This window comes from Pristiophorus japonicus, chromosome 11, assembly GCF_044704955.1.
Source record: "Pristiophorus japonicus isolate sPriJap1 chromosome 11, sPriJap1.hap1, whole genome shotgun sequence".
NCBI classification, from domain to species: domain Eukaryota; kingdom Metazoa; phylum Chordata; class Chondrichthyes; family Pristiophoridae; genus Pristiophorus; species Pristiophorus japonicus.
In genome coordinates this window covers 129,588,757-129,603,705 of record NC_091987.1, presented here as the reverse complement: position 1 = coordinate 129,603,705, position 14,949 = coordinate 129,588,757, and the positions used below count along the sequence as shown (strand labels likewise).

At 49.1% G+C, this 14,949-nt stretch overlaps 1 protein-coding gene across 8 annotated transcripts in view; it reads left to right on the top strand.

Moving 5' to 3' along the window:
• The first annotated feature begins 8,869 nt into the window (after positions 1–8,869).
• The window catches only part of rb1 (retinoblastoma 1), a 456,612-nt gene continuing 450,532 nt past the window's right edge, over positions 8,870–14,949 (top strand). For all 8 annotated transcript variants that reach the window (XM_070894055.1, XM_070894054.1, XM_070894053.1 and 5 more), the window contains exon 1: positions 8,870–9,069. In XM_070894055.1, the coding sequence (XP_070750156.1) occupies positions 9,005–9,069 (65 nt within the window). In that variant the 5' untranslated portion in view covers positions 8,870–9,004. The remainder of the gene's footprint in view (positions 9,070–14,949) is intronic.

The window sequence follows — 14,949 nt, the reverse complement described above, 5'->3', positions numbered from 1 at the left end:
TGTGCCACAGGGATCGGTGTTGGGACCACAACTGTTTACAATATACATAGATGACCTGGAAGAGGGGACAGAGTGTAGTGTAACAAAATTTGCAGATGACACAAAGATTAGTGGGATAGTGGGTTGTGTAGAAGACACAGAGAGGCTTCAAAGAGATTTAGATAGGTTAAGCGAATGGGCTAAAGTTTGGCAGATGGAATACAATGTCGGAATGTGTGAGATCATCCACCTTGGGAACAAAAACAGTAAAAGGGAATATTATTTGAATGAGGAGAAATTACAACATGCTGCGGTGCAGAGGGACCTGGGGGTCCTTGTGCATGAATCCCAAAAAGTTAGTTTGCAGGTGCAACAGGTAATCAGGAAGGCGAATGGAATGTTGGCCTTCATTGCGAGGGGGATGGAGTACAAAAGCAGGGAGGTCCTTCTGCAACTGTATAGGGTGTTGGTGAGGCCGCACCTGGAGTACTGCGTGCAGTTTTGGTCACCTTACTTAAGGAAGGATATACTAGCTTTGGAGGGGGTACAGAGACGATTAACTAGGCTGATTCCGGAGATGAGGGGGTTACCTTATGATGATAGATTGAGTAGACTAGGTCTTTACTCGTTGGAGTTGAGAAGGATGAGGGGTGATCTTATAGAAACATTTAAAATAATGAAAGGGATAGACAAGATAGAGGCAGAGAGGTTGTTTCCACTGGTCGGGGAGACTAGAACTAGGGGGCACAGCCTCAAAATACGGGGGAGCCAATTTAAAACCGAGTTGAGAAGGAATTTCTTCTCCCAGAGGGTTGTGAATCTGTGGAATTCTCTGCCCAAGGAAGCAGTTGAGGCTAGCTCATTGAATATATTCAAGTCACAGATAGATAGATTTTTAACCAATAAGGGAATTGAGGGTTATGGGGAGCGGGTGGGTAAGTGGAGCTGAGTCCACAGCCAGATCAGCCATGATCTTGTTGAATGGCGGAGCAGGCTAGAGAGGCTAGATGGCCTACTCCTGTTCCTAATTTTTATGTTCTTATGTTCTTATGAGCAACATGATGGGACAGCCTACCGCGTCTACTGGAAGTCGGACAGTCTGTAAGGAGGTGGGGCATGTTCGTGAAAACTTCCCCGTCTCCAAGGCCACTAAAACAACAAAAGCGTCCGAGGCTGGTGCCGCCTCCACTCCTCTCCCCGTGTCAGAAACAGTAGATGCGCAGGCGACGTCGGAGGCCAATGTCATCATGGCCTCCGGCGTAGGAGGAGGGTGCGTGTTCGAGCAGAAGGAAGGCGCAGAGAAAGAAAAAAACATCTCGAGTCCCCTTGAATATTCAAATGACCCCATTACCATGCTCGGCCCTGACACAATACTGCCGACCGTGAGCACGAGGGACACGAGCCCGTGACCACACCCGCTCCCTCGGAGAATTTGCTGCCTGTGGTCGGTCTCGGGGAACAAAAACGGAAGGAGAGGGTGGAGGCCTCAGCGGATATGGAGGTCCCCTTGTCTCTGCATCCTTCTGGACAAAAAAGGAGGCGCTGCTCCTTGTAAGCGGAGGAGGAATGAGGTCCCTCCATGCAACTGGGGGTTGGCACCTGGCGTGGGTCCCGCCAACCCATCCACCTGCTCCCCCCCCTCCCCCTCCCCCCCACTGGTTCCAACATGCGCTGTAGGCGTGAGTTGCCCGTCCCTCAGGAGGGTGAGACAGCTACATCTGTCCAGCCTGTGCCTCCTGGGGATGAGGAAGAAAGTTGCAGGGGCCGCGGAACCGATCAGAGTTCCAGAACCATTGATCGTCGCCGGGTCGGGTGTCCTGAGGACTGAGGTGGGCGAGCTCGAATCCGCCCAGTCACACCTCAATATCTCCCAGGAACTGCTCGACCTGGTGGAAAATATTTATCAAGAAACCTTGCCCGCTGGGTCAGAGGCTGGTGGCGGGGAGGGGGAAGGCCCCCTATCTCCATCTCTGACGTGGTGCTGGATGTGTTGGAGGAGTTGGAGATGATGTTCTCCCCGGTGGCAGAGGCGGGTGGGGGCCTCCCCGCCTTTGGTACCCCCGGAGGATCCCAGGCAGGACTCCTCTGCCATCGATCGTGGGGGAGGGAACATGACAGAGGTAGGGCCGGATGGTGCAGCCAGGCTGTTCGCCGCACCCTATGTGGTTGACGGGTCGGCCGCTGGCGATGACCTCCCACAGGAGGACGGGGGCTCGGTGGTGTGCACTGGGGACAATTTGGATTCCATCATCAGCGAGGCGGTAGATGCCCTCGTGCCCTCTACCGAGTCTCCCCTCATCCCTGTTGTGGAACTCTGGGAATTGTAGGGGCAGAATGCCAGGGTGGTCATGAGAAGATCCAGCTGGCTCTCGACAGATGGTCGGAGTCGGTGCTGCTCATCAGATCCGCCCGCGCCGTCATCAAAACCGTGGGCGTGGACAAGGATGCGAGCCATGGCAAGTTGCACCTGTTCAAGGTGTTCCTTATTGGGCTGCTGAGGGATTGGAGGACAACATGTGACTCCACTCCCTCCCCACAGTAGATAGGTACAGGTTGCACTATGATCTTGTCATGAAGATAACCATAGCCAGCCTCAACATCAACGGTAGTAGAGAGGCATGCCGCAGATTTAATAACTTCTCGATGCTAAAAGAGGAGAAATATGCGGTGTGCTTCCTGCAGGAAACCCACACTGTTCCAGGAGACAAGGCTACGTGATTCCTGGAATGGTAATGAGAGGTCCGCATGAGCCACTTCACCACCACTTCTTGTGGGTTGGCTATCTTGCTGGCCCCACATTTTCAGCCGGAGATCCTGGGGGTCAAGAAGCCTGTGCCAGGCCACTTGCTCCATGTCACTGTTCACCTGGGGGATGTGCCGCTCCATTTGGTGATCGCAGCAAGTGCACTTCTTTGAAGTGTCCGCTCTTTTCGGCTCCATCGACATTGGCGATTGCATTGTCCTTGGGGGGGATTTTAACTGCACCCTCGAGGCGAGGGACCGCTCCAATACCCCGCAAGTTGAGGTCCTTTGACTTGGTAGGCGTCTGGCGAAATCTCCATCCCGACTCCAATGCCTTCATTTGGGTGAGGTCTGGAGGAAGAAAGTCCAGAATAGACCGCCTTTACATTTCCCGGGCGTATATCTGCTGCGTTCTGGTGGCTTCCATGTGGCTGGTGCCATTCTCGGACCACCACCTGGTGTGGGTGGAGCTTGCTTCGCTCAAGTGGGGTGATCGGTGTACTAGCATTTTAACAACCTGCTGCTGGAGGCCGAGCGGTTCCGGGATTCGTTCTGTTGGTTCTGGGACGACTGGAGAAGGAAGCAGTGGGGGGTGGGGGGGTGGAGGGCTTCCCCTCCTTGAGACTATGGTGGGACGTGGGCAAGGCTCACATCCATCTTTTTTGTCAGGAGTACGCGAAGGGGTCGACCAAGAGGTGGGAGGCCCACCCGGGTTGGACGCCTGGAGAAGGAGGTGCGCGACCTGGAGTCCCGTCTCGGTGAAGTAGTCGAAGACCCAGCCCTGCGGACAGTGTACAGAAAGAAGGGCGCGCGGAAAGACCTGCAGATTGTTGGGTCCTGAGTCGGGTATGTGAGATCGTGGATCCGGTTCCTTTGGAACCTGGACCGCGGCTCTCCCTTCTTCTACTCATTGGTAAAGACAGGTGGTCCATAATCAGCTCTTGGGGCTGTTGGCCGATGACGGATCTCTGGTCTCGGATCCGGAGGGCATCAAGGCCGAGGCCCGGGCCTATTACGAGGCTCTGTTCTCTCCGGATCCATCCAGCGAGGATGTGCGCCGAAAAGCTGGATGCTCCACTAAACCTGGCGGAACTGACTGGTACCCTTGACCAGCTCTCAAAGGGCAAGTCCCTGGGGCTCAACAGGTTGACTGTTGAGTTCCACGGGGCATTCTGGGATATCTTGGAGGGCGACTATGCGTGGGTCCTGGGGAAAAGTCTGGCAACCGGGGAGAAGTCCCTCTCTTGGTGCAGGGCAGTCATCGTTCTGCTGCCTAAGAAAGGCGATCTCTGCCTACTTAAGAACTGGCGCCCGGTCTCCCTCCTCAGCACGGATTACAATTTTTTTTCCAGGGCCATGTCTGCTCGCTTTGGCACCATGCTGGTCCACATGATCCACCCTGACCAGTCCTACACGGTCCCGGGCTGGACAATCTACGATAACATCCATCTGGTCTGGGACCTGGTCCACCATTCCCAGAGGGCTGGTCTATCGGTCACCTTCCTTTCCCTGGATCAGGAGAAGGCATTCGACAGGGTGGACCACGAATATCTCTTTGGGACTTTGTGTGCTTTTGGGTTCGGGATGCATTTTGTTGCTCTTATTCGACTTCTGTGCGCCGTCATGAAGCGTCTGTTTAAGGTTAACGGGTCTTTGATGGTGCCCCTTCGCTTCGGGAGAGGGCTGCGTCAGAGCTGCCCCATGTTATATGCCATCTGCGTAGAGCCTTTCCTGCGCCTCTTGTGGAAGAGGTTGTCGGGACTGGCTCTGCAAGGGCCGGGCGTGGAAGTCGTCACCTCGGCTTATGCCGATGACGTGCTTCTCATGGTCACAGATCCACTTGGCTTGCGAAGGATGCGCGAGTGCCAACAGATCTACTTGGCTGCGTCTTCCACCAGGATCAACTGGGAGAAATGTTCCGGACACCTGGTGGGTCAGTGGTGGGCGGACTCCATGCGAGAGGAGTTCAGGATTTTTGCCTGGAGCACGACTTATCTTCTCCACCTGGGAGTCTACCTTAGCCATGCCGAGGAAGCCTGGCCCGTGAACTGGTAAGAGCTGGAGGCCAAAGTCACTGCTTGCCTGCAGCACTGAAAATCAGCTGGTGGCCGCTATGCTGTGGTACCGGTTGGTCACTTTGATCCCTTCCCCTGCGCTTGTCACCAAGATACAGAAGAAGCTCATTGACTTCTTCTGGGACAAAAGGAAACATTGGGTCTTTGCTGTGGCTCTGAGTCTCCCGCTTAGGGAGGACGGTCAGGCGCTGGTGTGCGTGTGCACCCAGGTTGCGACTTTCCATCTTCAAACCCTGCAGAGATACCTGTACGTTGAGCATCCTCCTAGATGGTGTGTGCTGGCGACATATTTTTTCCACCAGCAGTACAGCCTCAATTATGACATGCAGCTCCTGTTTGTGAGCCTGTGATGCATCAGGACCGCCATGCACGGGGGCTGCCTGTCTTTTACCAGGAAGGGTCTGCAACAAGGTCATCTGCAGACACAGTTCTTCCCCATCTGGAGTGGCAGCTGTCCTTTGGGAGTCGCTGCTTAGGAATCCATACCTCCATGACCGTGGTTTTAGGTGGCAGGAGGAGGAGAAAGCTGTGTTTGGCAAGGTGACCAGAGTCAAGGATCTACGGGATGGCAGAGGAGCGGGTTGGATGGCGCCAGAGGAGCTGGTGCAGTGCCTCTCCTGGGCCGACATCCGACTTGCAGCCAAAACCATCGAGTCACTAAAAGTGGTACTGGGTCCTGACTCCACTAGGTGTGTCGAGGGGGCTCAAGCACGTGGGGCGATCCCATCCGAATTGACCCTGTCCGGACGGAATTTCTCTTCTGCGCCAAGCCCCGAAAGCTCTCTCACAACTTCAGCTGCCTCTGGGAAATCCCTTCCGTGCTTTTCAGTTCTGTGCGGAGGGGATTCCTCTTTGGGCTGTTCTTGTACACCCACCATTTTGCCATTCTTGTCTGCTGTCTGGACATGCTATGACGTACCATCTTGCCGTCCGGAGGAGGTAGAGGTCCCCAATGGAGGCCTCCCTTTATCTATTGGGGACTTGGCCTGGAGGGTGTTGCTTGGGGCAGTCCTGTGCAGCAAGTTTTTAAGTCAGTTCACGGACTCCCAGGCCACCTGTATTTTCTGTGGTCTGGAGGAGTCCGTGTTTTTATACAGTGCCTGAAGTTGCAGCCCCTCTTCCATTATTTGAAGGGGCAGCTCCTCGATTTCTGATTGCACTTTAGCCCCACGCTCCTGATCTTTGGGCACCCGGTGCGGGTGGGGGGAGTAGGCAGGTCGGAGGGCCTCCTTGTAGGACTGCTCCTGGGCCTGGCCAAGATGGCCATTAACAGGGCCAGGCAGTGGGCGGTCGAGGGAGTCGTTCAGCCCGACTGCCTGCCTCTCTTCCGCGGTTACATCCGAGCCGGGGTGCCCCTGGAGATGGAGCACGCGGTGTCCACTGGTACGCTCGCGGCCTTCCACGAGAGGTGGCCACCGGTTTTAGTGCTCCCCCCCCCCCTTTTAACCAGGGGGCATTTGTATAATTTGTGTTTCAGTGCCCCAAAAAAAACAAAAAAAGGGGGGGGGCACTTGTTTGAAAATGTTTGATGTGTCCCCCTCCTTTAATCAGGGGGCACTTGATTAATTGATCACAACTAAAAGAGTTGTAGTGCGATTGTTAAACCTTTGCTAATAAACCAACTAGTTCTTAATAGCAATGTGTTGCTATGAATTTTTAAGTAAGGAACCCATGAAGCAAATACATTAGAGGGTTTACCCTCTTTGAGTTTGATTAGTTTATTTATTATACTTCCTCTTGTTTTAAATGCAGTTATTTCATTACTAAACTCATCATCCAATGTCATGTCCACCTGTTCTATCTCCCTGGTAAATACTGAAGCAAAGTAATTATTTACTATTTCTGCCATCTCTCTATCATTGCCTGTGGTATTATCCTGTCCATCCCTTAAAGGCCCTATTCCCATCCTGACATTCGTTTTTTTATTTATGTGCCTGTAAAATATTTTACTATTTTGTTTTATGTTGCTTGATAATTTAATTTCATAGTTCCTCTTTGCCTTCCTAATTGTTTTTTTTTTACTTCTCTCCTAACTCTTTGAATTCTCCCTCATCATACTATCCCTAATAAATACAGCTACTCCACTTCTCCTTTTTCCCTCTCTATCCTTTTCTAAATGTTATACCCTGTAATGTTTAATTCCCCGTCCTGATTTTTCTGTAGCCATGTTTCTGTAATCGCTATGTCTTGTTCCTCGCATCCTCCAGCTCCCCTCAATTTTCCCTTATGGCTTTATTCATCCATGGAGTCTCATTAGTGTTTAGTGTGTGCTTTTTTTTAGCAGAATATATTTTTCCTGGACTCTTTTGAACACAGTTTTAAATGTTTCCCATTGCTGTTTAACATCATTGTTTGCCAATATTGTTGTCCATTTTATTTTCCCAATTTATATTCTTAGCTCCTCAAAATCAGCTTTTCTCCAATCTATTAACCTGGTCTTCTTCATATGTATGTCCTATCTTAAAGTTATTATGGTCACTATTGCCGAGATGTTCCTCTACTTTTACTTCCCTTATCTGCTTTGGTTCATTCCCCATTACTAGATCCAATGGCGAATTCTCCCTTGTTAGGCTTTTTACATATTGATTTAGAAAGGAGTCCTGTACACATCGTATGAACTCCATTCCCTTATCCCCTTTACCTTCCTCTTCTGTCCAATTAATATCAGGGTAGTTGAAACCCTCCATGATTATTATTCTGTTTTTTTACTAATTTCCCTAATTTGTTTGTATATTTCATCCTCCATCTCCCTTCCACTATTAAGTAGTCTATAGACTAACCCTATTAGTGTGATTAATCCTTTATCTCTATCCTGACTTTATTTTTGACTTGCTGATAGCAGCATCACTTTTTTTCTACTGCCATCCCTAATAAATACAGCTACTCCACTTCCCCTTTTCTCCTCTATATTTTTCTAAATGTTATACCCTGTAATGTTTAATCCCCCGTCTTGATTTTTCTACAGCCATATGTCTGTGATCTCCATGTCTGATTCCTCGCACCCTCCAACTCCCCTGATTTATTATGGACACTGTGTGCATTGCTGTGCAGACAGTTTAACTCATTTTTAATAGCAGTTCCTCTCATCTTTATTTTTAACCATCTTTTTGCACTCCTGTTCTGTAACTCTATTTATTCCCTGGCTATCAATGTCCTCCCTTACTTTATTCTTTCCTATGCTTTCCTTTCCTGTTTTGTTTATACTTAGGCTGGCTTAATTTCTTGTAGATCTCTCCCCCAAAGGTTGGCCAAAGGCTTTTGAAAGAAGATTTTGAACAAGTTGAATGGTTTTGTTTCTGTTCTTTTATTGGTGGATTTTCCTCTAGCTGTGCGATAACTGAGCTGACTTATTATGGCTCAAAGAGTTTTGGAAAATAATATATTGAGTGATTTGATCGGTCTGCCTTCTCCTGTTTTGTATTTGACGGTTCTCCAGATTGGTCATTTAAGGTTCAGAATTGTTTGCATTTATAAGTACTTAGTCGTTTCTCATTGGACGTTTTCTAACTGCTTTTTATTCATATGATCCTGACCAGTTCAGTTCTGATGTCACGTCTGAATTTTGAATCAGTCAACAAAACCTTAACTATAACAGGCAATGCAAATGGAAGCGCCGAGTGATAACGGCGTTAATCAAGAGCAGTTTCTAACCCTAACACGAACAGTATAGGAGTTATCGAGATATGTTTAAAATTTAAAACATTGAACAGCAATACTGGCAGATCCGACAGCCAATGGGATGGATCAAAAAAGGGGGGACGACGACATAAATACCACTTTATTTTCTGTAGGGTTACAAGCATGGGGTCATATTTTCACTCGCTGCTCCTATGGATTTAGGGAAGGACGCATTCCATACATGTAAAATGGTCGACGACGTGCGTGCACCGACCTTTTCTTTTCTAAATTAACTATTACAACGCTACGTGCAACATATGATGTGTAAAGCCTTACTGGTGCCAAATATTGATGGATACTTCAGACGACAAAGCGCTTCAATTCGAGCCGGCTTGTCCTTGCCCTCCCGGCGGTGCTAAGGAAGTGACGCAGCGAGAGCGCAGCCGGCGGCGGTGACGCACAAGCCGGAAGCGGCGCGAGTTTGGCGCGGTCGGTGTTGGAGTGCGGAGATTCGAAGATTTAAAGATTCGAAACCGGCTACTGGGCTCGAGCCAAACGGCTGCTGCCCCTTCACCCCCCCACCTCGCGCCATGCCGCCCAAGCACCCGAGGAAAATGGTCGTGTATGACTCTGAGGAAAGCAACTCTCCGGAGAGGTAAGGACCGAGATCCGCTCGGTGGGTGCTCGCGGCGGCCTGACCACCACCGCCGCAGCAGGAATCCGGGGCCCCGTGCTCGGTGTTTACCAACAAGCGGCTTCCAAGAAGCTGCCCGGGCCCCGCCTGAGCGGAGAAACCCGCGTCGCGCTTCACCTCCCTTCCCTTCACTCGATTCTGCTGGCTCAGCTTCAACGCTGAGTGGTGCTTTTGGCTCTTCACTGCGTGCCAGCCGCTGCTCTTCATTGTGTGCATCGTCCCGGAAGCTTTCGGTGTGATTGCGGCGCTCTGTATTGATCTCTTTCTCACTCACACTGATGCTGTCATTGTAGTGACAGGGTTCCCGTGCTGTCATCCTAACTTTGTTGGACCAATTATGTATTTCAAGCCTGTTTTTTGCTGCTATGATAGTTGCAGCAGGCTGTTTGCTGCTATCTTCTGTTTCGATGCACAGTACATGCAGTGTTGTTAATAGCTTTAAATGAGGGATAATCAATAATATCTAAAATACAGTATAATGCACTATTGATTGGCACCAGTCTTTTAATTCTTAGAATTTCCCTTGAAAAAAGAAAGACTTGCATTTATATAGTGCCTTTCACGACCTCCGATTATGAACGTAAACTAGCACGAAATATAAACACAGATAGTAAGTAAGAGTTTCTACAAGTACATAAAAAGGAAAAGAGTGGCAAAAGTAAATGTTGGTCCCCTGGAGGATGAGACTGGGGAATTAATAATGGAGGACAGGGAAATGGCAGAGACGTTGAACAAATATTTTGTATCGGTTTTCACGGTATAAGACACTAAGGACATCTCAATAGTGGATAATCAAGGATAGGTAGGGAAGAACTTAATACAGTCACTACCACGAATGAAGTAGTACTAGGTAAAATAGTGGAACTAAAGGTGGACAAGCCCTCTGGCCCTGATGGTTTACATCCTGGGGTCTTAAGTGAAGTGGCTGTAGAGATAGTGGATACATTGGTTGTAATCTACCAAAATTCCCTGCATTCTGGGGTGGTCCTAGCAGATTGGAAAACTGCAAATATAATGCTCCTGCTTAAAAAAGGAGGCAGACAAAAAGTAGGAAACTATAGACCAGTTAGCCTAACATCTGTCATTGGGGAAAATGCTGGAGTCCATTATTAAGGAAGCAGTAGCGGGACATTTGGAAAAGCATGCTTCAATCAAGCAGAGTCAGCATGGTTTTATGAAAGGGAAATCATGTTTGACAAATTTGCTGGATTTCTTTGAGGATGTAAGGAGCAGAGTGGATAAGGGGGAACCAGTGGATTTTGGTGTATTTGAATTTCCAGAAGGCAATCAATATGGTATCACATAAGAGGTTACTGCACAAGATAAAACTCACTGGGTTGGGGGAAATATATTAGCATAGATTGAGGATTGGTTAACGAACAGAAAGCAGAGTCGGGATAAATGGGTCATTTTTCAGTTGGCAACCAGTGGCTAGTGGGGTGCTGCAGGGATTGGTGCTGGGTCCTCAACTATTTACAATCTTATATTAATGACTTGGATGAAGGGACCGATGTAGCCAATCTTCTGGAATTTTTTGAGGATGTTTCCAGTAGAGTGGACAAGGGAGAACCAGTTGATGTGGTATATTTGGACTTTCAACAAGGTCCCACACAAGAGATTAATGTGCAAAGTTAAAGCACATGGGATTGGGGGTAGTGTGCTGACATGGATTGAGAACTGGTTGTCAGACAGGAAGCAAAGAGTAGGAGTAAATGGGTACTTTTCAGAATGGTAGACAGTGACTAGTGGGGTACCGCAAGGTTCTGAGCTGGGGCCCCAGCTGTTTACATTGTACATTAATGATTTAGATGAGGGGATTAAATGTAGTATCTCCAACTTTGCGGATGACACTAAGTTGGGTGGCAGTGTGAGCTGCGAGGAGGATGCTATGAGGCTGCAGAGTGACTTGGATAGGTTAGGTGAGTGGGCAAATGCATGGCAGATGAAGTATAATGTGGATAAATGTGAGGTTATCCACTTTGGTGGTAAAAACAGAGAGACAGACTATTATCTGAATGGTGACAGATTAGGAAAAGGGGAGGTGCAACGAGACCTGGGTGTCATGGTACATCAGTCATTGAAGGTTGGCATGCAGGTACAGCAGGCGGTTAAGAAAGCAAATGGCATGTTGGCCTTCATAGCGAGGGGATTTGAGTACAGGGGCAGGGAGGTGTTGCTACAGTTGTACAGGGCCTTGGTGAGGCCACACCTGGAGTATTGTGTACAGTTTTGGTCTCCTAACCTGAGGAAAGACATTCTTGCTATTGAGGGAGTGCAGCGAAGGTTCACCAGACTGATTCCCGGGATGGCGGGACTGACCTATCAAGAAAGACTGGATCAACTGGGCTTGTATTCACTGGAGTTCAGAAGAATGAGAGGGGACCTCATAGAAACGTTTAAAATTCTGACGGGGTTAGACAGGTTAGATGCAGGAAGAATGTTCCCAATGTTGGGGAAGTTCAGAACCAGGGGACACAGTCTAAGGATAAGGGGTAAGCCATTTAGGACTGAGATGAGGAGGAATTTCTTCACCCAGAGAGTGGTGAACCTGTGGAATTCTCTACCACAGAAAGTTGCTGAGACCAATTCACTAAATATATTAAAAAAGGAGTTAGATGTAATCCTTACTACTAGGGGAATCAAGGGGTATGGTGAGAAAGCAGGAATTGGGGTACTGAAGTTGCATGTTCAGCCATGAACTCATTGAATGGCGGTGCAGGCTAGAAGGGCCGAATGGCCTACTCCTGCACCTATTTTCTATGTTTCTATGTTTTACCCCTTTCCTGCTTTCTCTCTATACCCCTTGATCCCTTTAAGCCATCAGGGCCATATCTAACTCCCTCTTGAATATATCTAACGAACTGGCATCACCAACTCTCTGCGGTAGAGAATTCCAGAGGTTAACAACTCTGAGTGAAGAAGTTTCTCCTCATCTTGGTCCTAAATGGCTTACCCCTTATCCTTAGACTGTGTCCCCTGGTTCTGGACTTCTCCCAACATCGGGAACATTCTTCCTGCATCTAACCTGCCCCGTCCATTCAGAATTTTATATGTTTCTATGAGATCCCCTCTCATCCTTCTAAACTCCAGTGAATACAGTCGAGTCGATCCAGTTTCTCCTCATATGTCAGTCCTGCCATCCCGGGAATCAATCTGGTGAACCTTCGCTGCATTCACTCAATAGCAAGAATGTCCTTCCTCAGATTAGGAGACCAAAACGGAACACTATATTTCAGGTGTGGCCTCGCCAAGTCCCTGTACAACTGCATTAAGACCTCCCTGCTCCTATACTCAAATCCCCTAGCTATGAAGGCCGACATACCATTTGCCCTCTTCACTGCTTGCTGTACCTGCATGCCAACTTTCAATGACTGATGAACCATGACACCCAGGTCTCGTTGCACCTCCCCTTTTCCTAATCTGCCGCCATTCAGATAATATTCTGTCTTCCTGTTTTTGCCACCAAAGTGGATAACCTCCCATTTATCCATGTTATACTGCATCTGCCATGCACTTGCCCACTCACCTAACCTGTCCAAGTCACCCTGTAGCCTCTTAGCATCTTCCTCACAGCTCACACCGCCACCCAGCTTAGTGCCATCTCCAAATTTGGAAATATTACACTCAATTCCTTCATCTAAATCATAGTTCCCCAGCCCCGCATAGCCCTCTTCTACCTCCTTCCCAAGATCCACAAACAGGACTGCCCTGGTAGACCCATCGTTTCAGCCTGTTCTTGCCCCACAGAACTTATTTCTTCCTATCTCGACTCTCTTTTCTCCCCTTGTGCACTCTCTTCCCACCTACATCAGCGGCGACTCCGACACCCTCTGTCACTTTAACAGTTTCCTGGCCCAATTGTCTTCCTTTCACCATGGATGTCCAATTACTCGACACTTCCATCCCCCACCAGGATGGTCTGAGGGCGCTTTGCTTCTTCCTCGAGCAGAGGCCCAACCAGTCCTCATCCACCACTACCATCCTCCGCCTGGCTGAACTTGTTCTCACATTGAACAACTTCTCCTTTGACTCCACTCACTTCCTCCAAATTAAAGGTGTTGCTATGGGAACCCTCATGGGTCCTAGCTATGCTTTCTTTTTTGTGGGATATGTGGAACATTCTTTGTTCCAGTCCTACTCGGGTCCCCTCCTCACCTCTCTCTCTTTCCGGTACATCGATGCCGTTTCCTGCTCTCGCCCCGAACTTGAAAATGTCATTCACTTTGCATCCAATTTCCACCCTTCCCTCACCTTCACTTGGTCCATCTCAAACTCTTCCCTTCCTCGACTTCTCTGTCTCCATCTCTAGGGATACGCTTTCGACCAGTACCCACTATAAACACACTGACTCCCACAGCTACCTGGACTACACTTCCTCCCACCCTGCATCCTGCAACGACTCCATTCCATTCTCCCAATTTCTGCATCTCCATTGCATCTGCTCTGACGACGCCACCTTTCACACTAGTGCCTCTTCAATGTCTTCCTTTTTCCTCGAGGATTCCCCTCCACCGTGGTTAACATGGCCCTCTACCGTGTCCGTTCTATTTCCCGCACCTCTGCTCTCACCCCTTCCCCTCCCTCTCAGAACCACGATAGGGTTCCCCTTGTCCTCACCTTTCACCCCACCAACCTCCACATTCAACGGATCATCCTCCACCATTTCTGCCACCTCCAATGTGATCCCACCACCAATCCCATCTTCCCCTCCCCTCAGCATTCCGAAGGGACCGTTCCCTCCGTGACGCCCTGGTCCATTCTGCAGGCACCCCTCTCCTGCCCACAGCACCTTCCCGTGCAAGCGCAAGAGATGCAACACCTGCTCTTTTACCTCCTCCCTTCCCACTATCCAGGGCCCCAAGTACTCCTTCCAGGTGAAACAGCGATTTTCTTGTACTTTCAATTTAGTGTGCAGTATTCGCTGCTCACGATGTGGTCTCCTCTACATTGGGGAGACCAAGCATAGATTGGGTGACCGCTTTGCGGAGCACCTTTGTTCAGTCGCAAGTGTGCCCCTGAGCTTCCAGTCGCCTGTCACTTTCATTCTCCACTCCATTCTCTGTCCTCGATCTCCTACACTGTTCCAACGAAGCTAATGCAAGCTCGAGGAACAGCACCTCATCTTTTGTTTAGGCACTTTACGGCCTTCTGGACTCAACATCGAGTTCAGCAATTTTAGAGTGTCGCCGCTGCCAATCTATGGCTCTCTTTCTCCCCACCACCGCCCCCCCCCCCCCCCTCCCCAGCCTGTTTCTTTTTTTCTCCTTGTCTCTAATGGCAGCTGATCATTATCCTGCCATTCACACCCTATCTTGACTAATGTTTTTCTAACTTCTGGCATTACCATTTGAATTTGGGCATCATCCCTTTTGTCTCTCTCTAATCTCTCCTGTCTGCCAACCTATCCTGAATCTTTCCTTTTGTTCTTTCTTCCCCTCCCCCTTTCAGTGGTTAAGAATCCGTTCTTTCTGAACGCACTCTCCAGTTCTGACGAAGGGTCATCGACCCAAAACGTCAACTCTACTTTCTCTCCACAGATGCTGCCTGACCCGCTGAGATTTCCAGCATTTTTTGTATAGTATGTATCCTTTGTTCTTCCGAGACTCATGGTCTTGCATCCCCTCTCGCCCTTCACCTTTCCTGACCTGACTTTGAGTCCTCTTGGCCGCACAAACTGGAATGCTTTCCCTAAATCCCTCTGTTTTGTAGCACCCTCTCCATACCTTCAAATGTCCCCTTTTTAAAAAAAAAACGACCTGTTTGACTTCGCTGCGCGGTGTCTGTGTTTCACCTTTGTTAAATGCCGTATGACATTTTGTTACATTATTTTTTTATAATATA